The sequence below is a fragment of the Aotus nancymaae genome, unplaced genomic scaffold (assembly GCF_030222135.1).
Source record: "Aotus nancymaae isolate 86718 unplaced genomic scaffold, 86718_ANA_hifiasm-v0.15.2.pri h1tg000076l, whole genome shotgun sequence".
Classification (NCBI taxonomy): Eukaryota; Metazoa; Chordata; class Mammalia; order Primates; family Aotidae; genus Aotus; species Aotus nancymaae.
The window spans coordinates 4620549-4648111 of NW_026988491.1; the positions used below are offsets into that span (position 1 = coordinate 4620549).

Below are 27563 nucleotides of genomic sequence, written 5' to 3' on the forward strand. Positions count from 1 at the left end.
TGCCTGCCGTGCTGGGGATCATTTCCAACTGAAGCCTGTCATGAATGGGCCTCGCGAGCCTCTGCAGAAGCTGTCTTTGTCACCAGCTCTCCCAGCCCCTGCGTCAATGAACTACATGTGGGTTTCTGAAAGAGCCATGCTTCCTTTCTCTACTCTGAGCCACAGCACATGCTGTGCCCAGCCTAGTATTCTGCCTGCCTACCTGGCTCATGTGAGCAGCTGGACTGCTCCTTAGAAAGCCTTCAGTGACAGCTTTGCCAAGGAGGCACCAAAATCTGGGGTGGCTTCCCCTATCTCAACCAAGAAGACCAAACTGTGTGTCGAGATACTGGGAGGCTGGAGGTGTCTCGAGCCAGGGTAACCTACCAGTGACATATTCACATCAAGGCAAAGTCTGTAGGGAAGCCCCTGATCTGCAGGCTTGGTGCCCATCTTAGGGGAGCTTAAACTTTCACCCAGTTTCCCTAGTTCAGCTGCAGCACTTCTCCCCAGTGTTAAGCTCCCTTAACAAACCATGTGAATCATCACAGTTTTCCTCTTTGCCTTGGCTGCCAGGAAGCTCAGAGCCAAACCCTTAGAGAATACACTGGACCTCAAGGGCAAGCATGGAGGAGACTAATTATTCTCCTGGCTTTATCTTATTTTTCCTACCTTTATTTTTATCTGTCTTTGGTTCCTTCACCTACTGAGGTTTTTTATCCCTTTCTCTCTCTTTCTTTAAAAGGGACAGGGTCCTCACTCTGTTGCCCAGGTGGGAGTGCAGTAGTGCAATCATAGCTCACTGCAGCCTTGAACTCCTGGGCTCAAGTGATCCTCCTGCCTCAACCTCCCAAGTAGCTGGGACTATCAGTGTGTGCTACCATGCCCAGCTAATTAAAAAAAATTTTTTTTTGTAGAGATGGGGTCTCGCTATGTTACCCAGGCTGGTCTCAAACTCCTGGCCTCAAGCATTCCTCCCACCTCAGCCTCCCAAAGTACTGAGATTACAAGAGTGAGCCACCATGTTTGACCCTTTATCTCTCTGACCTATATGCATCTCTATTAGCTGAGTATTGAGCAGTCAAATCCACACCTAGCATCCTTGGTTCTGATCCTGAACCTCCTCAGATCGCCAACCTTGTTCCTCTCTGAAGTCCTGCCTGTTGGGAAGGAGGCGGGGCTCCCAGGCTAACTTAATCAGCAAGTCTGTTCCACCCATGAGTGTCTCCTGGATTCACTTGTAATCCCCCAGGGCTTGCTTGTTCTAGGTGAGCTGATAACAATCAAATTCTAGATCTGAAGAGCTGAGGACCAGTCTCTAGGAAGTCCTAAGACACAACTGGGAAGGCCCTGACTGGCCGGTCAGCTGGAGTCACCACTGCAAAGTGGGCTTGGGATGGTGGCTTGGGTCGGGAAAGAAACTCTGCAGAGGTCCAAGTGGGCCAGATTGGACACTGCAGGTCCCTGCAGGGACCCGAGCTGTGCAGAGCACTTTACCTGTCAGTAGAAACTTCCGGCAGGGCCGCTTGTTCTGCTCATCCAGCAAGATGGCAGCTGCATCTGCAAGAGAAGAGAGGGGAGGGCTTCAGATGGCTCAGGCTCCACAAGGGAGGCGGGAGGTGGAAGCCACAGGGGCACAGACTCTTTATCCCGACAGCTGTGTGGAAAGAAGAGTTCCCCATCCATGGAGGAAGGAAGCAGGGGATACCACAGGTGTGAATTCTGGCAGAGAGATCCGACCCTCAGGTGACCTCAACCCCTCCCGCCCCACGCAGGATCAGCCAAAGGCAAGGACCAGGTTTCAGGCCTGAGGGTCTCAACTTTGCATGAGGGAATCCCCTGGGGAATCTGGGGACTTTGGATTTTTTGATTTTTAGAGACAGGGAATTGCTCTGTCACCCAGGCTGGAGTGCAGTGGTGGTGCAATCATGGCTCACAGGAGCCACTACCTGCTGGGCTCAAGCGATCCTTCTCCTCCCAAGGAGGTGTCACTATAGGTGTGCACCACCATGCCTGGCTAATTTTTTTGATCTTTTTGTAGAGGTGGTATCTCATTATGTTACCCAGGCCAGTCTCGAACTCCTGGGCTCACACAATCCTCCCATTTTGGCCTCCAAAAGCACTGAGAATACAGGTGTGAGCCACTGGGCCCAGCCTGGAGGTATATTACTTTTTCTTTTTTTTTTTTTTTTTGAGATGAAATCTCACATTGTCACCCAGGCTGGAGTACAATGGCATGATCTTGGCTCACTGCAACCTCCGCCTCCCAAGTTCAAGAGATTCTCCTGCCTCAGCCTCCCAAGTAGCTGGGATTATAGGTGCCCGCCACCACACCTGGCTAATTTTTTGCATTTTTAGTAGAGATGGGGTTTCACTACATTGGCCAGGCTGGTCTCAGACTCCTGACCCGTGATCTGCCTACCTCGGCCTCCCAAAGTGCTGGGATTACAGGTGTGAACCACTGCACTGGGCCAGTATAATACTTTTAAAAAATCCTGGCACTATGGAATTTCTCGGTATTATCTTTGCAACTTCCTGTGAATCTATAATTATTTCAAAATAAAATGCTAAACAAAGTTTAAATAAATCCTAGTGCCCAGGAAGCCCACCAGCCAATCCCAGGGTCCAGGCACTGCTCCACTGGCAAGACTGTAATTCCTGACTTCTGTCTTCCCTCCTTCCACCAGCTGTAGGGCGCTCAGGGCCAGACCAGCCACCGGCCTGGACAGGACTTCCAACAATCATTCTGTAGCATCAGCAATCACTCTGCTACTAACCTTAACCCTAGTTTCCTCTGATTTTTCCTCTTTTCTTTTCTTTTTTTGAGACAAGGTATCTATTACCCAGGCTGGAGTGCAGCGGCATGATCTTGGCTCCCTGTAGCCTCGACCTTCCTGGACTCAGGTGATCTTTCCCCCTCAGCCTCCCGAGTAGCTGGGACTATAGGTGTCTGCCACCACGCCTGGCTAATTTTTAAATATTTGTAGAGATGGGGTTTCGCCATGTTGCCCAGGCTGGTTTCAAATTCCTGGGCTCAAGTGACCCTTCACGTTGGCCTCCCAAAGTGCTGGGATTACAGGCGTGAGCCATCATGTCCAGCCTACCTTTACTTTATTCATGTAGTTTTGGTTTTAAATTTGCTTCTTGGTAGGCAAGCTATCAATCAGTCAAAATCTGTAAGAAAGTAAGATACCTGAGGACAGTGCCCTGATTAGAGGCCCTTATATCTACCCCAGGGGAGGGGAGAGGCCAGGCCTGGGCTGGACATTCACCCACCATCTTTTCTAGAGGCCAAGGAAAGACCACAGGCTTCAGAGTCCACGAAACCTGAGATCAGATCCTAGCAACACATGACCACATGAAAGCCGTTTAATCTCCAAGTCTCAGTTTCCCCATATGCCAAATGGGAGGATAATTCCCACCTGGCAGGGCTGCTGTGAAAATGTAATAAGATAGGGCCGGGCACGGTGACTCACACCTGTAATCCCAGCACTTTGGGAGGCTGAGGTGGGCAGATCACAAGGTCAGGAGATCGAGACTATCCTGGCTAACATGGTGAAACCCTGTCTCTACTAAAAATACAAGAAATTAGCTGGGCGTGGTGGTACGCACCTGTAGTCCCAGCTACTCAGGAGGCTAAGGCAGGAGAATTGCTTGAACCCAGGAGGCGGAGGTTGTGGTGAGCTGAGACCACACCACTGTACTCCAGCCTGGGCGACAGAGCAACACTCTTGTCTCAAAAAAAAAAAAAAAAAAAAGAGAAAAAAAAAGAAACGTAGTAAGAAAATGAATGCAGAGGGCTTTGCAGAGGCAGCCCATGGTTCCCAACCCTGGTGGCACATTAGAATCACAAGGAAAGTGACAAGGTCTGCCTCTGGGGCCAGCAGTGGCCTTAGCACCATGTTCTCCAGGTATGTGGCCAAGACTGGGGTGGGTACACAGCAAATGGTGGCAATTCTTCATTTTTTCCTCACAAACCCTCTGAATAGCACAAACATCCCCATTTTGCAGAGGAGAAAATGAAGGTTCAAATAGGGAAGTGGTTTGCCAAGGGCAGCTGGTGGCTGGGAAGTGTGTGGTCTGGTGGGATAAGGAGTTGTTTATCAGAGAACTCAGGCCAGGGGGGACCCACAGAGTGGGGAGAGGTTCATCTGTCAGCACTGGGTTTGTCAGACTCAGTGCACCCAGCTGGTGCTACAGACACCACTGCCTGCCCTTACCTGAGGAGGTGGGCTGGGGGAGGGCATGTGGACATTGCCCTGGACTCCCCTGAGGTTGAGACAGCCGAGGCTGGCAGTGGGGCTGAGCCTGAGTCCTAGGCAAGGGGCTCTGCCAGATGGCTTGGCGTGGGAGAAGAGTTCCAGGCTGCCTGCATCTGTTCAGTGGTTCCCGACCCCAGCGACACATCAAAATCACCAGGCAGTTTTAAAAGTACATGGACACCCAGCCCCAGCCCTCTCAGGTTCTGCTTTAATTCACTGGAAGGGAGGGCATCCGAATTGTTTAAAGCTCCTCAGTGACTCTGAGTGCACTGAGGGTTGAGAATCCCTGGCCCAGGCCCCACACGTGGAAGCCCATGCTCTTGCAATGGGTATCCAAGGCCCTGCATGATTTGACCCTATTGGTCCTTCTTGTTTCATCTCCCAGAATTAACAGCTGCCCCTAGTGCCCCACGTTTCTTTGCTCATTCACTTAGACATTCATCTGCCAAACATTCACTGAGCATGTCCTGTGTGCCAGGCACCACGCCAGGCTGAGGATTTAAGTGGAGAACAAGTCGGAGCTGGTCATTCCTTCTGGTCTAACAGTCACATTAATCCCCATGAATATAAGCAGGGTAAACATCCAGCTTGTAGCTAAATGATCTGACCTGTCCCAGGGGTCGGGAAGGACGTCCCTGAGGATTTACTGCCTGACTTGAGTTCTGAGGTCGGGGCGGGGGGCCTGGCTTGGGGCAGGGAGGACAGCAGGAAGGGCACGCCTGCAGAGGGGATAGCATATGCCCAGAATATGCAGTGGTCAGTGTGGCTGCAGCTGGGAAAGGCCGACAGGGAATGGAGGCCTGGGCAAGACAGAGGCTTTGCTCAAAACACACCATCGTAATTGGGCACAAGCTCGCTAAGGAGAGGGCCCCTATTTTATCCACCTTTGACTCTTTAGAGCCTGCCTGGGAGCCAAGGACACACTGAATGAATGAGCCCATGAGATGAAGGCCAGAGGCAATCCTTTCGAGGACCCACAGGCACCATGCCTACTTAGTAAACCCTTACATGCCGTGCAGTCATCATGAGGTTACTGAGCCCCTGTCACGGCCCTGGGAGGTGGGGACTGTTGCTGTAGCTGTTTTACACATGACAAAATGAGGGCCACAGTGTTAGTGACTGGCACCTGGAGACTGGCACCCTGCACTTGACCATGGCAGATGGATCATCAGCTCCTCTGAGGGCTAAGGGATGTGCCCCAGGCTGCGAAGCTGGGAGCAGAGCTGAAGTCGAATTCAGTCACAAGGTACATCCCCAAAGTCCCTGCGGTTGCTCAGGGTGAGCAGAAGCCCTCAGGCAGCCTCCTGAGGAAGTGGAAAGAGGTCATGTACCAGCTCGGCCCCCAGTAGCTGGGGACCCAAGGCAAGGGAACCCACTGCTCTGGATTTTATTTCATTTATTTTTTTGAGACAGGGTCCCACTCTGTTGCTGAGGCTAGAGTGCAGTGGTGCAATCTCAGCTCACTGCAACCTCCACCTCTTGACCTCAAGTGATCTCCTACCTCAGCCTCCTGAGTAGTTGAGACCACAGGCATGGGCCACCATGCCCAGATAATTTTTTTATTTTTTATTTTTTGAGATGGAGTCTTGCTCTGTTGCCCAGGCTGGAATACAGTGGTGCGATCTTGGCTCACTGCAACCTCCACCTCCTGGGTTCAAGCAATTATCCTGCCTTAGCCTCCCAAGTAGCTGGGATTACAGGCACCTGCCACCATGCTCAGCTAAGTTTTGTACTTTTAGTAGAGACAGGGTTTCACCAGGTTGGCCAGGCTGGTCTTGAACTCCTGATCTCAGGTGATTCACCCACCTCAGCCTCCCAAAGTGCTGGGATTACAGGCGTGAGCCATCGTGTCTGGCCAATTTTTTTTTTTTTTGGTAGAGGCAGGGTTTCACCATGTTCCCCAGGCTGGTCTTGAACTCCTGGACTCAAGCGATCCTTCCACCTCAGCTTCCCAAAGTGCTGGGATTACAGGTATGAGTCAACACATCCTGCCTGCTCTGGATTTTGAAGTAATCACCTGTAAGTGGGGATGCCTGGCCTGCCCAGCCTCTTACAGAACTGTTCTAAGGACTGAATGTGTTGGGGATGAGAGGATGCTGAGAATACAAGAGCCCTGGGGGGCTCCTGTCACCTGCTATTTCATCTTTTCTATAAGTGACACAAGGACCTCTGCCAATCAGCCCTGGACCCCAGGATCCAGCTGTTCACAGCTGAGAATCTCGGACTAGGAGCAAAACATGAAGGTGACCTTGGCCCAGCTCCCTCCAGATCACAGCCCACACTGGATTTGCACAACAAGGAGCCTTAGCCTAACATCAGGGTTAGAGGCCTCCTAGGGACCTAGGAGACCCCACTGCCCATGAATTTTCCTGGGGCCTTCCACAGCCACACCTGGCCTGCTGAGTGGCCTGGCCACCCACTCACTAGACCTGTGAGCCTCAGTTCTCTCATGTGAAATGCAGAGTCTGGGAAGGCTTTAGAAACACCATGCCTACCATCCTGGCTAACACAGTGAAAACTCGTCTCTACTAAAAATTAGCCAGGCGTGGTGGTGGGTGCCTGTAGTCCTAGCTACTCGGAAGGCTGAGACAGGAGAATCGCTTGAACCAGGGAAGCAGCAGAGATTGCAGTGAGCCGAAATCGTGCCACTGCACTACAGCCTGGGCGACAGAGAAAGACTCCATCTAAAAAAAAAAGAAAAGAAAAGAAACAACATGCTTAGTCCCTATCCCAGCCAAATCTGCCTGGGGAGGGGATGGGGTCTGGGGATCAGTGGTTTTTACTTAAAGGTCTCCAAGTGATCCTAACCTGCAGCCAGGGCTGAGAATCACTGCCTTAGAGAGTTACCGAGAAAAGCAAATGATGAACTATGAAAAGCACCTGGCAAGTAGCAGGCACTCGATCCATGCTCATTCCCTGTTTGCGAATTCTCAGTTTCGGATCAGGGAACTCTCTCTCTCTTTTTTTTTGAGACAGGGTCTCACTATGTTGCCCAGGCTGCTCTTGAACTCCTGGGCTCAAACAATCCTCCCACCTCAGTGTTCCAAAGTGCTGGGATTACAGGCGAAAGCCACCATGTGTAGCCCCAACCAGGGAATTCTCTCTCCATTTCTCCTTCCTTCTTGGCTGCTGGATTTGGTTCCTTCTTCAGATGTCCTGTCCCAGAATCCTGCTCACCGACCTACAGGGCATCGGCCCCACTCTGGCTCATTCCAGGAGCTCCTGGTCCACCCTCACCCCACTGCCAAGTGCCTATACCTCTCAACCTGGCTTCTGCCTAGTCACACTCTGGAACCTTCCTGACTGTTCCTCAGTGTGTCCCGGAGAGTGACAGCCGGGAAACAGCATAACTCCCCTCTATGGGCACCTCCCAGCAAACAGGCCCCATGCTAGGCACTTCCAACCTCAGCTCATTCACCCCAATTGTTTCTGCTCTGAGAGGCCTTTCCCAGAAGAGCCCACTCTCCTCCTGCAACTGGATTATTCACTCGTGCCTGCAGCCATTCATTCAACTGCCACTGACTGCACCCAACTGCTCCCAACGAAGCAGTCTGCGCTGTCAACGTAGGTCTGGCCACAGCAGCTAAAGCCCTTCAAAGGCTGCTCTCTGCCCTTGGAAAAGGGACCCCCCTTCTGCCCCTCTACTTACAATGGCCTCCACAGGCCTGGAAGATCCCTGCCCCAGCGTCAGTTTGAGCCCCACCATTCTCCCCTGGCCTGCTCCGCCCAGCCACACGCTCTCCCTCCTGCTCAGAGAGCCCTGGTGCTGGACTCAGGGCTGGCTGCTTCTCTGCACACCCTCCACCCAGAACCATGTGGCTGGCTTTCCCCTATTTCAGCTGTTGGCTCAAACATCACCTCTTTTTTTTGAGACGGAGTCTTGCTCTGTCGCCCAGGCTGGAGTGCAATGGTGCGATCTCGGCTTACCACAACCTCCACCTCCCAGGTTCAAACGATTCTCCTGCCTCAGCCTCCTGAGTAGTTGGGACTACAGGTGCCCACCACCACACCCAGCTAATTTTTGTATTTTTAGTAGAGACAGGGTTTCGCCTTGTTGGTCAGGCTGGTCTCAAACTCCTGACCTCAGGAGATCCGCCTGCCTCGGCCTCCCAAAGTGCTGAGATTATAGGCGTGAGCCACCATGCCCAGCCAACACCACCTCTTTCTAGGGCCTTCTTCTTTCCGTCTACAGCATCCCCAGAGCCTGGCAGGTACCTGGAGCATAGAGCCCTCAGTCAGGGTTGCAGAGAAAGAGCTCACCTACCAGCCTGCTCCTCTGAGGGCCCAGTGGCCCAGGCCTCCCTGTCTTTTGATTCTCAAAGAGCCCAGACCCAGACTGTCACTGACTGATAGGGGTCTTTGATGATAGGAAAGATCAGAGAGCAGGGCTCCAGGAGCGCAGCCCCCAGTCAGCGGCACCCACCTCGGAACATGTCGTACCAGACCTTCTTGGCCTTGAGATGCTGCAGCCCGTTCAGGTGCTTCTTGCGGTTGTGGAGGTTGTCCTGGAAGGAGCGGTCACAGTAGTCACAGAAGTATCGCTTCCCCATGGCCACTCAGAGCAGGTGCTTTGCTGCCTGGGAAGGCACAAAGAGCTCAGATCAAACGATTGGAGAAAACATACCCCTCACCAGTCCACTGAATCCTTCCTGAGGGCCAGGCCTGAGCCAAGCCTTGACTCACATACGCCCCCGCCCATTAGGAATGTCAAGCTCTGGCTCACGTCTGTAATCCTAGCACTTTGGGAGGCCGAGTTGGGTGGATCACCTGAGATCAGGAGTTCAAGACCAGCCTGGCCATCATGGTGAAACCCCATCTTTAAAAAAAAAAAAAAAAAAGAATGTCAAGCTCATGAGAGGCCTCATTCCAGAGGGATCTGTTAACAATTCTGATTGATGCCCAGCCTGCAACTCAGACCCGTTAAAGCAGAACCTCAGTGGATGACGCCTGGGTACTGTTTTTTGGTTTTTGGTTTTTTTTGAGAGGGTCTTGCTCTGTCACCCAGGTTGGAGTACAGTGGTGCAAACACAGCTCACTGCAGCCTCAACCTGCTGGGTTCAAGCAATCTTCCTGTCTCCGCCTCTCAAAGTACTGGGATGATAGGCATAAGCCACTGTACCTGACTGCTGTTTGGTATTTTTTAAAGTCTATCAGGTAATTATAACATGTAAGTAGGCTGAAGAACTGTCACCTTATACTCTTTGGCTGGCCTCCCTTGTCCCCTACCACATAGGATTTTCTTTTTTTGAGACAGGGTCTTGCTCTGTCACCCAGGGTGGAGTGCAATGGTGTGACCACAGCTTACTGTAGCTTTAACCTTCTGGGCTCAAGTGATCCTCCCACCTCAGCCTCTTGAGTAGCTGGGACTACAGGTGCATGCCACCATGCCTAACTTAAAACACTTTATTTTTTTGTAGAGATGGGGTCTCGCTATGTTACAGAGGCTGGTCTCCTGGGCTCAAGTGTCCTCCCGCCTTGGCCTCCCAAAATGCTGGGAATACAGGTATGAGCCACCGCACCCATCCCCTACCATACCTCTGACCTCTGACCTCCACATTTGCACCATACATGCCAGGCACACGGCCACCTCCTGGCCTTTGCACCTGAGGCTCCCCGGCGGGGGGTGTGCCCTCCCGCAGACACCCGCCTCACTTCCCATCTTGCCTCCTTCCTTCTTTGCTCCAATGCTGCTTTATTTAAGACTGCAGAACATTCCACTTAGCTTCCTCCATTCCCTGCCTTATTTTCCCTCATAGCATATGTCACCCTTTGATATGGTTAGGTTTTGTGTCCCCACCCAAATCTCATCTTGAATTGTAATCCCCATAATCCCCACGTGTCAAGGGAGAGACCAGGTGGAGGTAACTGACATGGGGGTGGTTTCCCCCATGCTGCTCTCATGATAGTGAAGAGTTCTCACAAGATCTGATGGTTTTATAAGGGGCTCTTCCTGCTTTGCTCGGCACTTTTCTCTCCTGCCGCCTTGTAAAGAAGGTGCCTGCCTCCCCTTCCCCTTCTGCCATGATTGTAAGTTTCCTGAGGCCTTCCCAGCCATGGGGAATTGTGAGTCACTTAAACCCCCTTCCTTTATAAATAACCCAGTCTCCGGTATTTCCTTATAGCAATGTGAGAGTGGACTAATTAATACACCCTTCATGCAATAAGTTACTTATTATGTTTATTGTCTTTCTCCCCCAATAAGAATATAAAGCCATGAGGGCAGGTTTGTGTTTTGTTTATTGCTGGAGCCCCGGCACCTAAAATAGTACACAGTATACAGTAGGCATTGAAGTACTTGTTAAATGAATCAATTCCCATTTTCCCTTTGGGACAATGAGGTTCAGAGAGGGGGTGTGATTTGCCCAAGATCACACAGCTGAGAAGCAGAAAGCAAACCCAGTCCCCTAACGTCAGGCTGCCAGGTGTCCTCTCTTCCACAGCCAGTTCAAGGCTTAGAGAAACCAGAGGGCTCAGGCAGTGAATCCTGACAGCTTCCCAAGGAGATCACCAAATTATCAGGTGGCAGGTCCCCATCCAGTCACAGAGGGAAATGAAAACATTTTGGGGTCTTAAGGACTCTCAGCTGTGGTGAACACAACCACCACTCCTGATCCAGGAGATCTGCGGCCCAAGGTGGGTGGCAATTCAGACTCTCACAGCCAGCTCTTGGTGAGTTTGGTATAAGACAGGAGGAGGAACGGGTCCACTTGGGGCCACCATAGCGAATCTGCCAAGGCTGAGCCCAGACCCTGTGGTCAGACCCCTCACTTCACAGAACAGGTTTCTGAGGAAGAGAAATGACTTCCCCAAGGTCACGAGGTTTGGGCTAGCAGCCAAAGCCCCAGACTCCCAGGACCTGATCACCACAGTGGACCGATGGGGGAACGCAGATCAGGAGGAGGAGACTGGGGAGAGACACAGGGACAGTCCCAGCAGCCAAGCAGGTTGATGGAGAAAGCCGCTCTTGCAGCAGACAGGGACAGCAGCCATTAAGTCAGGGGCCGTAATGGGATCAGGAACAGACAGTCATTCAAAATGAAAACATATAAAACCTCTCTTCTCCCATTACTGCAGAGAGACCGTGTCCCAGACACGCACACTTGATATATTAAATTTGGCAGCTCTAATACACCCCGTCTTGCCAATAAACTTATAGGAATTGGATTGAAATTGTAAGAGATGAACGTTTAACGGCCGAGTGCTAAACCAAGCCATTCACAAAGCTTGAAGCTCTGAGCAGCTGCTGGTGCTGCAGAGTGATGGGGAAGGGAGGGGAGGAGGAGGGTGCTTCTCTGGGAGACTGAAACAGAACAGTGGCTCTGCAGCCTACTTAGTTGGACAAAACCACACAGGCATTGAGAAGCTGCCTGTGACCTTGGGCAAGTCACTTCCCATCTCTAGGCCTCTACTTTCACTGTGGGAATATGAGGCAATGGCAGGTTGCTCAGGGAGTGGTACAGAGAAGTTTCTAATGCAAATGGTGAAAACGATGCTGAGAATGTCTGGCATTAAGCAAGGGCTCAATAAATGTTACCTCGTATTAGGGCTAGTGGTTTACTGACTACCTACTACGTGCTGGCACTAAGCTGAAAGCTCTATATGCATCATCTCATTTAATCCCCAAGACAACCTATGGGGGAGGGGCTGTTATGCCTTTTTAGATGGGGGCACTGAGGTTCCAGAAATGAAGTGACTTAGTCAAGGTCACATTGCTAGAAAGGAGCCCAGCTGGGCTTGGAATCCAGGCAGCAGGCCTCTAGGGTCCCCACTCCTAATCATATAATGAAAGTTTCCTCCTTAATCCCAGCATTTTGGGAGGCTCAGGAGGGTGGTTTTCTTGAGTCCAGGAGTTCAAGACCAGCCTGGGTGACAGAGTGAAACCTCATCTCCATAAAAAATGCAAAAATTAGCTGAGCATTGGTGGCGCATGCCTGTAGTTCCAGCTACTCAGGAAGCTGAGGCGTGAGGATGGCTTGAGCCCAGGAGGCAGAGGCTGCAGTAAGCTGAGATCAAGCCAATGTACTCCAGCCTGGACAATACAGTGAAACTCCCATCCAAAAAAAAAAAAAAGAAGTCTTCTCCCAACAAATCATACTAATGACAATTTTCCTTTATTAATCACAAACCCTAGGACCCTGCTAGCGCCTTCAAGCCCCAAGAGGTATGGATTATCATCTCACTCATGAATGAGGAAACTAAAACTCGGAGGGGTGCCATGAAGGGCCCTAGGTCACACACGTAGGAAGGGCAGAGCAGGCCTCAGGACACCTGGGGCTCAGGTCTGCCAGGAAAGCTTGTGCTCATGCTGCAATCTAGCTTCCCAAATGCTACCTAACAGGAAATCAAACCGCACGCCCCTCGGCCTGCCTGCCCAGCCATACTCTGACCCAAACGGTAAGCCCCTTTGGTGGGCTGTATGTATGTGTATATGTGAGAAGGTTTGCGTTTTCCCCCATCTCTCTCACCACCACCCCCACTCCATGGGGGGCAAACCAGCTAATGGTTCGATTCACTTGTCAGCCTCAGCTCAGGGCCATGGCTGCTCACCCATGCCCCCCTCTGCCCACCCATCATCTAGCACATGGGAAGTGCTTGGCCATCCTGGATGGGTCAGCAGGACTCCACATTCTAGTCCCAGCTCTGCCATGTGGCTCAGTCTGTTACTCAGCCACTTGCTCTCTCTCGCCTCAGTTTCCCCATGTGGGAAGCAGCAGGACCAGGTGATCTCTAAAGGGCTCTCTGGTTCTAATATCCAGTGATAAGATGAGAAGATGCTCACAGCAATGCTTTTTTTTTTTTTTTTTAATTTAAATAATGGCCTCGCCATGTTGCCCAGGTTGGTCTCAAACTCCTGAGCTCAAGTGATCCTCCCATCTCTGCCTCTCGAAGTGCTGGGATTACAGTCATGAGCAGCCGCACCTGGCCAGCAATGCTTTCTAGCTACCTGTCAGGCACATGCGCAGTGTCAGGCCAGGGACAGCGGCAGACAGCACAGTTCCTCTGGGATGGGAAAGCATGCCCACTGGACACCACCTGGGCGGGCCCCTCCCTGACCCTCTTGCCCTGAAGGGGATACCCAGCCTGGAGACAGCACTGAGCACCCAGGACTGGCGATCACCGCACTTCTGCGCCTGGGGAGGCTGCCGGGGACCGGGTTAAGAGTCAGATGTCAGGGCTTACATCCAGTCACCACTGCTTCCTAACTTTCTCACTCGGTGACCTTGGGCTATTATTTCATTTCTGGCCTTGTTTTCCTGCTATGAAAACTGGGATGATAACAGCGTTCACCTCAGGGGTTGCTACTAGAATCAGATCCTCCACGTACATGCTTAGCACAAAGCTTGGTCCACAGAATGCCTTCGAAAAACCTTGGCTGTCATCACCATTGTCCTCCAGAAAACAGAGGCTCAGACAAAGAACAGGACGTCAGTACCCAGTGACCTCTGGGGTCAGCTGGTCCATATTACAGATGAGAAAAGTGAGGTCAGGAGAGGGGAAGTGAGTCACCCAAAGTACTCAGCAGAGGTGGGTCTGGAACCTCAGTCCCCACAGCAGGCCCAGATCCCTGCTCTATGTAACAGCTGTGTGTGGCCGGGCGTAGTGCCTCACACCTGTAATCCCTGCACTTTCAGAGGCCAAGGTGGGTAGATCACTTGAGGTCAGGAGCTTGAGACCACCCTGGCCAACACAGTGAAACCCCTCTCTACTAAAATACAAAAATTAGCCAGGCATGGTGGTATGCACCTGTAATCCCAGCTACTTGGGAGGCGGAGGTTGCAGTGAGCCAAGATTGTGCCACTGCACTCCAGCCTGGGTGACAGAACGAGACTCCCTTTCGAAAAAAAAAAAAAAAAAATACAGCTATGCAGAGCCCCCCACTGCCCAGGGATGGGATTGGGGTGATGGGGTGCACATCCCACCTACTTCACAGGCCTGTCCCCACAGGCATGAGCCCAAGGCCCTGTTCCCGGGCAGAGGCTGGCCTTCAGCAAGGTGACCTCGCTCAGGTGTGAAATTCTAGAGCTCCTGACCCAAATGCCTCCTGCTCTGATGACTTTGCCCACGTTAGGATAAGGTTCAACTTGCAGAATCCTCTGGACACATGCAGCGCCCTGCCAGACACTCAACTTGGCAAGCAGAATGCTGGCTGGAGTTTAGCTCTAACTCACCCCTCAGCCAGGTGTCCTTGCACCAGGTGAAACCTGCACCATCGTACTTGGCAGCCAAGTCGGGGGTCAGGGACAGAGGAGGGAAGGGACAGCCAGAGTGTCTCTGAACAGTGCCCAGACACCAGCATGGGGTGCTGACTAAGCTGGCCCCTTCTGCTGTGATTCATCCCCATCCTCTGAGGGTAGCACGCACAGCAGAGTGTGAGCGAGGTCCTGTCTGGAACACAGAACCATCCGGCCCCACTCCCTGCCAGAAACACAGGTGGTGCCATCCACCCACTCCCAGAGACCAGGTCCACGGCTGCAAAGGCATCTCCTGGATCCCCAGAACATCAGCAGATGAGAGTGCTGGCTCCTCATGGCGAAGAGGCAGTGGGCAAGGCTAGTGGGACAACCTCTGGGTCACATGGGTCACATTTGAATTCCACCTCTGCCGCTTATAAGCTGGGTGACCCCTGGAAAGTTATTTCATCTCCCTGGATCTGTCCTTAGCTATAAAACATGGATCCCACAGCTGCTGAGATTTACCGAGGCAGGAGTACATTAAGGTGCCCAGTAGCCAGGTGCAATGGCTCAGGCCTGTAATCCCAACATGTTGGGAGGCCGAGGTGGGAGGATCACTGGAGCCCAGGAGTTTGAGACCAGCCTGGACAACATGGAGAGATCCCATTGCTACAGAAAGAAAAAAAAATTAGGTAGGCATGGTAGTGCACACCTGTAGTGCCAGATACTTGGGAGGCTGCTTGAGCCCAAGGAGTTCAAGGCTGCAGTGAGCTGAGACTGCACCACTACACTCTAGCCTGGGTGACAGACCCTGTCTCAAACAGAAAAAAAAGGTGTGTAGCATATAGTTCCTGCTCAAACAATGGACGCTGTTACTGTTGTTACTATTATCATTCACACTGCCCACCTCCTCACCCTCTAAGTGAGCACATTCTGAACCCCGCTTTAAAACCACAGTCAAGCCCGAGTGCAGCGGTTCACGCCTGTAACCCCAGCACTTTGGGAGGCCGAGGCAGGTGGATCACCTGAGGTCAGGAGTCCCAGCTTCTTGGGAGGCTGAAACAAGAGAATCACTCGAACCTGGGAGGCGGAGGTTGCAGTGAACCGAGATCACGCCACTGTACTCCACCAGCCTGGGCGACAGAGCAAGACTCCGTCTCAAACAAAACAAAACCAAAACTGCAAAGCCAATATCACGGGTATGTCCACCTCCCCTTCCAACATGCTCTGTTTTCCACAGCATGCCTTCTCACCTGCTGATTACTGTCCTGTGTGCCTGCCTTTGCCACCAGAATACAGGCCCCACAAGGGCAGAGAGTTCTGTTCGTCCAGTTGCTGCCCCCCAGCACCCGAATAGGGTCCAGCATACTTGCAACCACAGCTGCTTGGGGATGAACGAGCCAGCGGCCCACAGAAGCCAAGGCCTCCTACTCTCTGCTCAATGCCAACACCTCTGTAGCCCTCTGCTCAATCTAGGTACAAAGACAGGGACAGATACTGAAGAGAGGGACATAAAGCCCTGAAGCCAGGTCTCTCACGGCTGCCACCAGCCCTCCCCATGGGACTTCTGTCTCCACCAGGGCCCCAGCCTGCCCAGCTGCTGGGATCCCCATTTAATCCCATTCCACTGCCTCAAACCTCACTCCCTGTCTCATGAGACCTGACTGCCATCCTCCAGGCTCAAAGAAAACTAGTTGAGGCCGGGAGCGGTGGCTCACACCTGTAATCCTAGCACTTTAGGAGGCCGAGGCACTTGAGATCAGGAGTTTGAGACCACCCTGGTCAACATGGTGAAACCCCGTCTCTACTAAAAATACAAAAAATTAGCTGGGCATGGTGGCGCGTGCCTGTAATCCCAGCTACTCAGGAGGCTGAGGCAGGAGAATTGCCTGAACCCAGGAGGCGGAGGTTGCGGTGAGCCAAGATCACGCCATTGCACTCCAGCCTGGGTAACAAGAGCGAAACTCCGTCTCAAAAAAAAAAAAAAAAAAAAAATACAAAATTAGCTGGGCATGGTGGCATGCATGTGTAATCCCAGCTACTTGGGAGGCTGAGTCAAGAGAATTGCTCGCTCGAACCCAGGTAGCAGTGCTCTCCAGCCTGGGCAACAAACTGAGACTTTGTCTTTAAAAAAAAAAGGAAAGCAACAAAGAAAAAAAGAAAACTAGTCCAGATACTGTGGGCTGGCAGAGGGGAGGAAAGAGGCTGGGGGTGGTGGGTGAGGGGTGACAGCTTCAGATTTGATTTCTGCTTGCTTGGCACTTCACTTCATTCCCTTATTTAACTCTCCTGGAGACCCTCTGAGTAGATATCAATATCAAGTGTCTATTTTGCAGACCAGAAAACAGGTCTGAGAATACTCAGTCCTAATTTCTTCACAGCCATGGCCAGGAAAGACTCTAACAATAATCATAACAATTACTGTTAGTTTCATAACAATAATGACACTTACATCAATAACCAATAACAATAATGTCCCATTATCCTGAGCTGCCAGTGGGCCAGGGTGCCCACTTGTGGAGCCTTCACCATGACACTGTGAAGCCACGTGCCCAATGCCCCACAACCAAGACACACCAGAGCTGGCACGCACACTCGGGTCTGGCTGACCCCAGAGCCCACTCTCTCCCCATCCCACTGTCCTGCTGTGAGACTGTTACTGGGCAAACATTTGTGTTTCCTCAATGTTTTGCATTCCTTTCCTTATGTGTGTCTCAGCTACAGACAGAGCTGGCTTTGACACAAGGCAAAAATAAGCCAACAGCTCGGCCTTTGGCCAGGGGCAGGGATGCGCACTGTAATTATCCTGGACTTGTGTTCACCACAGGTGACCCTGAAGCTCACCTGTTATATTTTCTAATTATGGCACCACCAGACCCCAGGTAAAAAGCAAACCACAGCCAGAGGATGGCTTTATTGCACGCCCACTAGGAGCTCGGTAATGTCCCAGTGTCACATATGCCTGCCATCTGGAGTTGATGGCATCAGAACAGCCCTGTGGGGGTGGCCTGCAGACTGCTGGTGCAGGACCCTGCTCCAAAGAAAGTACCAAGGAAATCCAGATGTCTTTCCTGACCAGAGCCCCCGTAGGTTGGGGGCATCCTTGAGATACCCCAGTGTTGGGTGGTAGCCACACACCTTTTTCATCCTGACCTCATTCCTATGTTTGCCTTCTGCCTTCCCCTGGGGTGAGGCACATCATCTTATTCCTACAGGTCTAAGGCAGCAAGGGGCCCACCCACTGCAATTTCTAACTCGGCAGGTCTGGGACAGGGCAGGATCTAATAAAGACCTGATTCAGACTCTACAGAGAAATGCGAGTCCAGGCCGGGCGCGGTGGCTCAAGCTTGTAATCCCAGCACTTTGGGAGGCTGAGGTGAGGGGATCACTGAGCCCAGGAGTTCAAGAGCAGCCTGGGCAACATAGTGAGACCACCCCCATCCCTATAAAATTTTTTTGTTTTATTTGGCTGGGCGCAGTGGCTCATGCCTTTAATCCCAGCACGTTGGGAGGCTGACGTGGGTAGATCACCTAAGGTCAAGAGTTCGAGGCTAACTTGGTGAAACCCCTTCTCTACTAAAAATACAAAAATTAGCTGGATGTGATGGTGCATGCCTATAATCCCAGCTAGTCAGGAGGCTGAGGCAGGAAAATCACTTGAACCTGGGAGGCAGAGGTTGCAGTGAGCCAAGATTGCGCCACTATACTCCAGCCTGGGCGACAGAGCGAGACTGTTTCAAAAAAACAAAAGAAAAAAATTTTTAATTAAAAAATTAGCTAGGTATGGTAACACACACCTGTAGTCCCAGCTACTTGGGAGGCTAAGGTGGAAGGATTATCTGAGCCCAGGAGTTCAAGGCTACAGTGAGCCGTGATCACGACACTGCACTCCAGCCTGGACAACAGACACAGATTTCTCTGTTCCTTCTCATCTCCCACTGCTTTGCTTGACTAGCCTCTAAAAAAGAGAAAAAGAACAAGTGGGAAATTTGTAAGGCAGGGATAAATCCTATTCCTTCTCCCTCTGGAGGCTGCCGTGGAGGGTTCCAGAGACCTGGTTCACTCAGATGAACCAGCCAGGGGTGGTGAGTGAAAGAGAGAGCACAGACATTGCCCTCAGCCCCCGGATAAAGACTGACAAGGCAAACCCTGATTCCAACCAAACTTGGCCTAGCACACCCCAAGGCCCAGTGAAGGTCGGCTGAGCCTGAATCTGGGCTCTAGGGACTGCAGGCTGGAGACACAGTTTCTATCAGATAGTTACAGGTCCCAGGAGGCCAGAGTTTCCAAAGAGGAAAGGTAAAAATAGTTTAAATGAGGCTCCTGAACCAGATACTTGGACTCAGAACTGTCTCTGCCTCCCTCTTCTTCTCTCCCCAGTCTGGGCTTCCAAATATCATCTGATCCTCTATCTCCACTGCCACTCCTGCTCAAGTCAGATCTCAGCTCCTCACCTCTGGACTCCTCATATCTGGACAGCCCCCTCAGTTCACTATATCATAAGCAGCATCAGATCAACTCTCCTTAAATCATTCCTGCTCAAAATTTTCCATGGCTTCCAAGTGGGAACCTTATTAAAAATGAATCTCAGCTAAATGCGGTGACTCACACCTGTAATCCTAGCACTTCAGGAGGCCAAGGCAGGTGGATCACTTGAGGTCAGGAGTTCTAGACCAGCCTGGGCAACACAGTGAGACCCCTGTCTCTACAAAAAAAATTTCTTTAATTAGGCAGTTGGGGTGTCATGTGCTTGTAGTCCTTGCTACTCAAGATGCTAAGATGGGAGGATTACCGGAGCCCAGGAATTTGAGATTATAGTGAGCTCTGATCGTGCCTGCTTGGGCGACAGAGTGAGACCCTCTCTCAAAGAAATAAAAAGTAAAAGGGGGCCGGGCGTGGCAGCTCACACCTCTAACTAATACTAGCACTTTGGGAGGCCAAGGCAGGCAGATTACCTGAGGTCAAGAGGTGAAGACCAGCCTGGCCAACATGGCGAAACCCCATCTCTACTAAAAATACAAAATTGGGCTGGGCACAGTGGCTCACATCTGTAATTCCAGCACTTTGGGAGGCTGAGGCAGGCAGATCATCTGAGGTCAGGAGTTCAAGACCAGCCTGACCAACATGGCGAAACCCCGTCTCTACTGAAAATACAAAAATTAGCTGGGTATGGTGGCAGTCACCTATAATCCCAGCTACTCAGGAGGCTGAGGTAGGAGAACTGCTTAAACCTGAGAGGGAGAGGTTGCAGTGAGCCAAGGTTAAGCCACTGCACTCCAGCCTGAGTGTCACAGACAGACTCCTGCATCTCAAAAAAAAAAAAAAAAAAAATTAGCTCAGCATGGTAGCATGCACCTGTAATCCCAGTTACTTGGGAGGCTGAGGCATGAGAATTGCTTGAAACCCGGAGGTGGAGGTGGAGGTAGCAGTGATGAGCCCAGATTGTGCCACTGCACTCCAGCCTGGGTGACAGAGCAAGATTCCATCTCAAAAACAAAAAAAGTTTCCTCGGTCAAGTTCCCAGAAATCCTGATTTAGCAGATCTGGAGGGAGACCTAGAAATCTGCATTTTAGCTAGCAAGTCTAACACCCCTTAAGAAGCAAAAGCCTGGAGGAATGAACTTTCCCTTGAGTTCCAAATGCAGCCTCTGCTGGGCACAGTTACTCTGGGTAGACATAGCCCCCGGACTCATGTCCCAGCTTGAAATCAGTCCAATTATGAATAACCTCAGGTCACTGAAGTGGTAGTCCAACTTGATGCTAAGCACAATTCATTAAAGTGGATAAAGCTGTTTTCTTACTTGATAAGTGTCTTGTCACACTCCTAGAAAGTTTAGAATTGAAAATAGAAGCATAAGAGCAAATCAAACTCACTGTATTAATGTTCCTATCCTAAGTTTAGTAATAATCAGTATATTCTTGGAATTAAAAAGTATCTGGCTGATTGTAGTGGCTCACAACTGTAACTTCAACACTTTGGGAGGCTGAGGCAGGCAGATCACCTGGTCAGGAGTTCAAGCCAGGCTGGCCAACCTGGTAAGACCCCATCTCTAATAAAAATACAAAAAATTAGCCCGGTGTGGTGGTGCATGCCTGTAATCTCAGCTACTTGGGAGGCTAAGGCAAGAGAACTGCTTGAACCCAGGAGGCAGAGGTTGCAGTAAGCTGAGGTTGCAGTGAGCCAAGGTTGCAGTGAGCCAAGGTCAAGCTACTGCATTCCAGCCTAGGCAACAGAGTGAGACTCTGTCTCAAAAAAAAAAAAAAGTGTCTATAGGGTGGGGATGGTGGCTCACAACTGTTATCCTAGTACTTTGGGAGGCAGGAGGATCACTTGAGCCCAGGAGTTCAAAACCATAAGGAGACCTTGTCTCTACAAATAATTTTTGAAAAATTAGCCCGACAGGCCGGGCGTGGTGACTCCCGCTTGTGATCCTAGCACCCGAGGTGGGTGGATCACAAGGTCAGGAGTTCAAGACTAGCCTGGCCGGTCGGGCGTGGTGGCTCATGCCTGTAATCCAAGCACTTTGGAGGCCAAGGCGGGTGGATCACCTGAGGTCGGGAGTTCAAGACCCGCCTGACCAACATGATGAAACCCCGTCTTAAAAAAAAAAGCCTGGCCAATATGGTGAAACCCTGTCTCTATTAAAAATACAAAAATTAGCCAGGCATGGTGGCAGGTGCCTGTAATCTCAGCTACTTGGGAGGCTGAGGCAGGGAACTGCTTGAACCCAGGAGGCGGAGGTTGCAGTGAGCCAAGATCATGCCACTGCAATCACCAAAATCAAGACTAGGTCTCAACAAAAAAAAATTAGCCAGACATGGTGGTGTGGGCTCTGGCCTGTGGTCCCAGCTACTGCTCAAGAGGTTGAGGTAGGAGGATCGCTTGAGCCTGGGGAGATGGAGGCTGCAGTGAGCCAAGATGGCACCATTGCACTCAAGCCTGGGTAAGAGAGTGAGATACTGTTTCAAAACAAAACACAAAAATTATCTGTAATATTGAAAAAAATATGATATGTTGAGTGTCTAACAGATAAGTATTGTGATTCCAATTTAAAATACAGAAGTTAAAATATAGAGACAGTACTTGATAAAATATGTCAGTAATTTATATGAGTTGTGATTTTGGATTGAGAGGTTAGCAGTGACTGAAAATACGAACTGTATCTGGGGTGCTGTAAAGGTTACTAAGGGGCCCCACATATATTCCTATTTCATGTCAGAAATACAGCCTGTTTATTTGTTTGTGTTCTTTTTATCTCCTTATACTAAGAGCCACTGGCACAAGAAAAGTTTACTAAGTCTGTAAAAAGAATTATTTACAAGCACTTGAAATTCATTATAAGTTTAATTGATTAGATTTTGTTGTAACTGTTTTAAGTATTCTGGGGACAATTGTGCTTGTTATGTTATAAAGTTCTTAAAAAGAAAATCAAATATAATAAATTTACAAATAGATTTAAAATGTTGGCAGGAATGAAATTAGGCTGTAAATAGGGCTGAGTGTCTTCAGAAATTCAGAATCTTCAACTTGAGTTCAAATATTAATCAAAAGAAAAGTTAAGTTCATTTTTTTCTTTTTCTTTTTTTTTTGAGACAGAGTTTCACTCTGTCACACAGGCTGGAGTGCAGTGGCATGATCTCAGCTTAGTGCAACCTCCGCCTCCTGGGTTTAAGCAATTCTCTGCCTCAGCCTCCCAAGTAGCTGGGATTACAGGCACGTGCCACCATGCCTGGGTAATTTTTGTATTTTTAGTAGAGACAGGGTTTCACTATCTTGGCCAGGCTGGTCTTGAACTCCTAACCTTGTGATCCACCCACCTTGACCTCCCAAAGTGCTGAGATTACAGGCGTGAGCCACCACATCCAGCCTCATTTTTCTTATTTATGTACTGAATAGTAATTTCTTTTTTTTTTTTTTTTTTTTTTTTTTTTCCTGGAGACGGAGTTTCGCTCTTGTTGCCCAGGCTGGAGTGCAATGGCGCGATCTCGGCTCACCGCAACCTCCGCCTCCTGGGTTCAGGCAATTCTCCTACCTCAGCCTCCTGAGTAGCTGGGATTACAGGCACGTGCCACCATGCCCAGCTAATTTTTTGTATTTTTAGTTGAGACGGGGTTTCACCTTGTTGACCAGGATGGTCTCGATCTCTTGACCTCGTGATCCACCCGCCTCCGCCTCCCAAAGTGCTGGGATTACAGGCGTGAGCCACCGCGCCCGGCCTTGAATAGTAATTTCTAAATTGAAACATGTCGTTTAGAGCAGGGGCCCCCAGCCTCCAGGCCATGGACTGGTAGAGGTCGAAGGTCTGTTAGGTGCTAGGGGCTGCACAGCAGGAGGTGAGTGGCAGGTGAGTGAGCAAAGCTTCTTCTGTATTTATAGCTGCTCCCCATTACTTGCATTACTTCGTCTCTTGTCAGATCAGCAGCAGCATTAGATTCTCACAGGAGCGTGAACCCTACTGTGAACTGTGCATGCAAGGGATCTAGGTTGTGCACTCCTTAAGATAATCTAATGCCTGATGATCTGTCTCTGTCTCCCATCACCCCCAGATGGGACTGTTGAGTTGCAGAACAACAAGCTCAGGGCTCCCACTGATTCTACATTATGGTGAGTTGTATAATTATTTCATTATCTATTACAATGTAATAATAGAAATAGACAGGCATGGTGGCTAATGCCTATAATCCCAGCACTTTGGGAGGCTGAGGCAGGTGGATCATGACGTCAGGACTTCAAGACTAGCCTGGCCAAGATGGTGAAACTCCATCTCTACTAAAAATACAAAAAATTAGCCAGGCGTGGTGGCAGGCACCTGTAATTCCAGTTACTCAGGAGGCTGAGGCAGAGGTTGCAGTGAGCTGAGATCGCACCACTGCACTCCAGCCTGGGTGACAGAGCAAGACTCTGTCTCAAAAAAAAAAAAAGAGGGCTGGGCGCGGTGGCTCACGCCTGTAATCCCAGCACTTTGGGAGGCCAAGGCGGGTGGATCACGAGGTCAAGAGATCGAGACCATGCTGGTCAACATGGTGAAACCCCGTCTCTACTAAAAATACAAAAAAATTAGCTGGGCATAGTGGCGAGTGCCTGTAATTCCAGCTAGTCAGGAGGCTGAGGCAGGAGAATTGCCTGAACCCAGGAGGCGGAGGTTGTGGTGAGCCGAGATCGCGCCATTGCACTCTAGCCTGGGTAACAAGAGCAAAACTCCGTCTTAAAAAAAAAAAAAAAAAAAAAAAGAAAGAAAGTGCACAATAAATATAACATGCTTGAATCATCCTGAAACCATCCCCCTCCCATACCTTGTCTGTAGAAAAACTGCCTTCCACAAAACTGGTCCCTGGTGACAAAAAGGTTGGGGACTGCTAGTTTAAAGGAAATTAAGTTTTTAAAATGGTTACCTCCTAATGAGAATGTAAAAGATAAAAGAAAAAACCAAAATCCAGTACTTTGGGAGGCCAAGGTGGGAGAATCACTTGTGGCCAGGAGTTACAGAGCAGCCTGGGCAATGTGGCAAGACCCTCTCTCTACAAAAAATTTCTTTAAAGTAGGCTGGGTGGGAGGCTGAGATGGATGGATCACCTGAGGTCAGGAGTTCCAGACGAGCTTAGCCAACATGGTGAAACCCTATCTCTACTAAAAATACAAAAATTAGCCAGGCATGGTGGCAGGTGCCTGTAGTCCCAGCTACTCAGGAGGCTGAGGCAGGAGAATTGCTTGAACCTGGGAGGCAGAGGTTGCAGTGAGCTGAGATCGTGCCACTCACGCCCATGAGTGCATTCCTGGGCGACACAGTGAGTCTCCGCCTCAATCAATCAATCAATCAATAAAAGGCTGGGGAGATGGCTCATATCTGTAATCCCAGCACTTTGGGAGGCCAAGGTGGGTGGATCAGTTGAGCTCAGTAATTTGAGACCAGCTTGGCCAACATGCTTGGCCACCCCATCTCTACAAAAATAATATAAGAGGCTGGGCGCGGTGGCTCAAGCCTGTAATCCCAGCACTTTGGGAGGCCGAGGCGGGTGGATCATGAGGTCATGAGATCGAGACCATCCTGGTCAACATGGTGAAACCCCGTCTCTACTAAAAATACAAAAAATTAGCTGGGCACGGTGGTGCATGCCTGTAATCCCAGCTACTCAGGAAGCTGAGGCAGGAGAATTGCCTGAATCCAGGAGGCGGAGGTTGCGGTGAGCCGAGATCGCGCCATTGCACTCCAGCCTGGATAACAAGAGCGAAACTTCGTCTCAAAAAAAAAAGAAAAAAAATAAATAATATAAGAAAACCAAATTAGTGGAGCATGGTCGCATGCACCTGTAGTCCCAGCTACTTGGTATGCTGAGGTGGGAGTATAACTTGAGCTCAGGAGGTCGGGGCTGCAGTGAGCTATGATTGTGCCACTACAATTCTGATGAGGAAAGTCATCAGGATAGGGGTGGCATTCCAAACCAGGGACTGGGCTGCACACGGCAGCTCACACCTATAATCTCAGCGTTTTGGGCGACCAAGGCAGGAGGAACACTTGAGGCCAAGAGTTGGAGACCAGCCTGGGCCACATAGTGAGACCCTGTCTCTACAAAAAACAAACAAAGGGCTGGGTGCAGAGCAAGACCCTTTCTCAAAAAAAATAATAATAATAATAATAACCCAGCGTGGTGGTGCATACTTGTAGTCCCAGCTATTTGGGAGGTTGAGGCAGGTGAGTTGCTTGAGCCCAGGAGTTCCAGGCTGCAAGGAGCTATGATTATTACCACCAGGAATTATGTGCCACTGTACTCTAGCCTGGGCAATGGAGGGAGACCCTGTCTCTACAAAAATAAAACATAATAAAACCAAATAAAACAAGCCACACCTTTAACTCCCTGTGGTCTTCCCTACTCATCCTACGTAAAATGATTCTCCCTCCTCTGAACTTCCCATCAGTCAGATTTGTTGGAAATGATTAGCAAGACCTAAGTAGTCTTCCCCAGCAGCCTCACAACTTCCTGCCCTGAGAGGCTCCCACGATGCTTTGCAAATAGCAAAAAACCACAGTAAGCATAACTCATGGATGTAAAGCATTTCACATTTTTCCTTCTGGTCCCCTAACCTGGTATTACTGTTGCTCATTACAGATGAATTAAAAGATGGCCCAAAGAGTCAAAGCCTGATCAATGTCGAAGAGTCAAGAAGCAGAGCCAGGCCTGCAATCCAATCCCTAGTTTTTGTTTGTTTATTTCATTTGGTTGGTTGGTTCGAGTTCTGTCACCCTTTTTTGGAGTGCAGCTGTGTGATCTCAGCTTGCTGCAGCCTCCACTTCCCAGGTTCAAGTGAGTCTCCTGCCTCAGCCTCCCGAGTAGCTGGGATTACAAGCACATACCACCACACTGGCTAATTTTTTTCTATTTTTAGTAGAGACAGGGTTTCACCATGTTGGCCAGCTGGTCTCGAACTCCTGACCTCAAGAGATCCACCTGCCTTGGCCTCCCAAAGTGCAGCAATTACAGGTGTGAGTCACTGCACCCATCCCTTAGTTTGTTTTTTGTAGAGACAGGGTCTCACTATGTGGCCCAGGCTGGTCTCCAACTCTTGGCCTCAAGTGTTCCTCCTGCCTTGGCCTCCCAAAATGCTGGGATTATAGGTGTGAGCTGCTGTGTCCAGCCCAGTCCCTGGTTTTGAATGCCACCTCTATCCTGATGACTCTTCTCTCCGGCTTACACCTGTCCTCTAAACCCAGTTCCATGTCCTCATTTGCCTCTAGACACCTCCACCAGATGTCCGTGGACCAGCTCAAATTGATGTGCCCAAAACAGAACTTAAGATCATTCCTGTTGATTTTAAATTGTGGAGGTCAAAACTTAGATGTCAGTTGGATGCAGTGGCTCACACCTGCAATCCCAGCACTTTGAGGGGCCAAGGCAGGCAGATAACTTGAGGCCAGGAGTTCAAGACCAGCCTAGCCAACATGGTTAAACCCTGTCTCTACTAAAAATGCAAAAATGAGTGGGGCGTGTTGGTGCTCACTTGTAATCCCAGCTAGTCAGTAGGCTGAGGCATGAGAACTGCTTGAACCAGGGAGGCAGAGGTTGCAGTGAGCTGCGATTGTGCCACTGCACTCCAGCCTGGGCGACAGAGCAAGACTCTGTCTTAAAAAAAAAAAATTAGGTATCTTTCTTGATTCCTCTTTCCTGTGCACTCTACATACGTCTGCTAGCTTGCTCTGTCTTCCCTACCCCCCAAATTACATCCCAAATCTGATCACTGCTCTGCTCCACACCCTAATCTAAATAACCACCCATTGACAGAGCGAAACTCCATCTCAAAAGGAAAAAAAAATTAAAAATAACCACCCATCTTCCCTCAACTGATCTACTGTAATAACTTCCCCCTTGAAGTCCACTCTCCAGAGACCAGCCAAAAAGATGACATTAAAGTGCAAATTAAATCTTGTCACATTTCTGCCAAAAACCCTTCAGTGGCTTCATAGTACAATTAGAAAAAAAAAAAAAAACAAGACTCATTGGCCAGACACAGTGGCTCACACCTGTAGTCCCAGCACCATGGGAGGCCAAGACAAGAAGATCACTTGAGCCCAGGAGTTGGAGATCAGCCTAGGCAACACAGTGAGACCCCATCTCTAACAACAAAAACAAAGAAAACAAGACTCCTTAACGTGGGTTACAAGGCCAGACATGAGCTGACCAGACACGATTCACCTCTTCACAGTCCACTCTACTTCTTTCCCTTAAATATTCCAGGACTGCAGCCGCAAGGCCTCTGCACCAACGTTTTCCTGTTCAACTCGCTACTATTCATTCAAGTCTCTAGTCAAGTGTCACCCTCAGAGCGGCCACCCAGGGTGCAATGTCACCACCACTACCTCTCCAGTCAACCAAAAAGCACTATCTGTTTCATGTCCTGTACCTCCCCATCCGCCCACTCAGTAGATTGAGCGCTCTGTGAGAGCAGGGACTCGTTCATTGCTGGGTCCCTAGAGCAGGGACCAGAACGGGCGCTGGGAAAACATCTGTTGAATGCCCAGGTACTCCAAGCCCTTGCTCTTTCCTAACCCAAGCAGGTCCCAAGTCTCCAGCCTTCCAAGTCAGGGTTGCCGGATGCGAAGCCCAGGGGTGAGAGAAACAGGAAGCAGGGCAGATCTGTCCCTGCCCTTAAGCCAGG

General features: G+C 50.2%; 1 protein-coding gene across 1 annotated transcript in view; it reads right to left on the reverse strand.

Moving 5' to 3' along the window:
- The window catches only part of ZMAT5 (zinc finger matrin-type 5), a 36569-nt gene that overhangs the window by 8641 nt on the left and 365 nt on the right, over positions 1-27563 (reverse strand). The window contains exons 2-3 of the mRNA XM_012464955.3: positions 8665-8818; positions 1477-1539 (exon numbers count right to left, since the gene is read on the reverse strand). Coding sequence (XP_012320378.1) covers positions 1477-1539; positions 8665-8791 — 190 coding nt within the window. The 5' untranslated portion in view covers positions 8792-8818. The remainder of the gene's footprint in view (positions 1-1476; positions 1540-8664; positions 8819-27563) is intronic.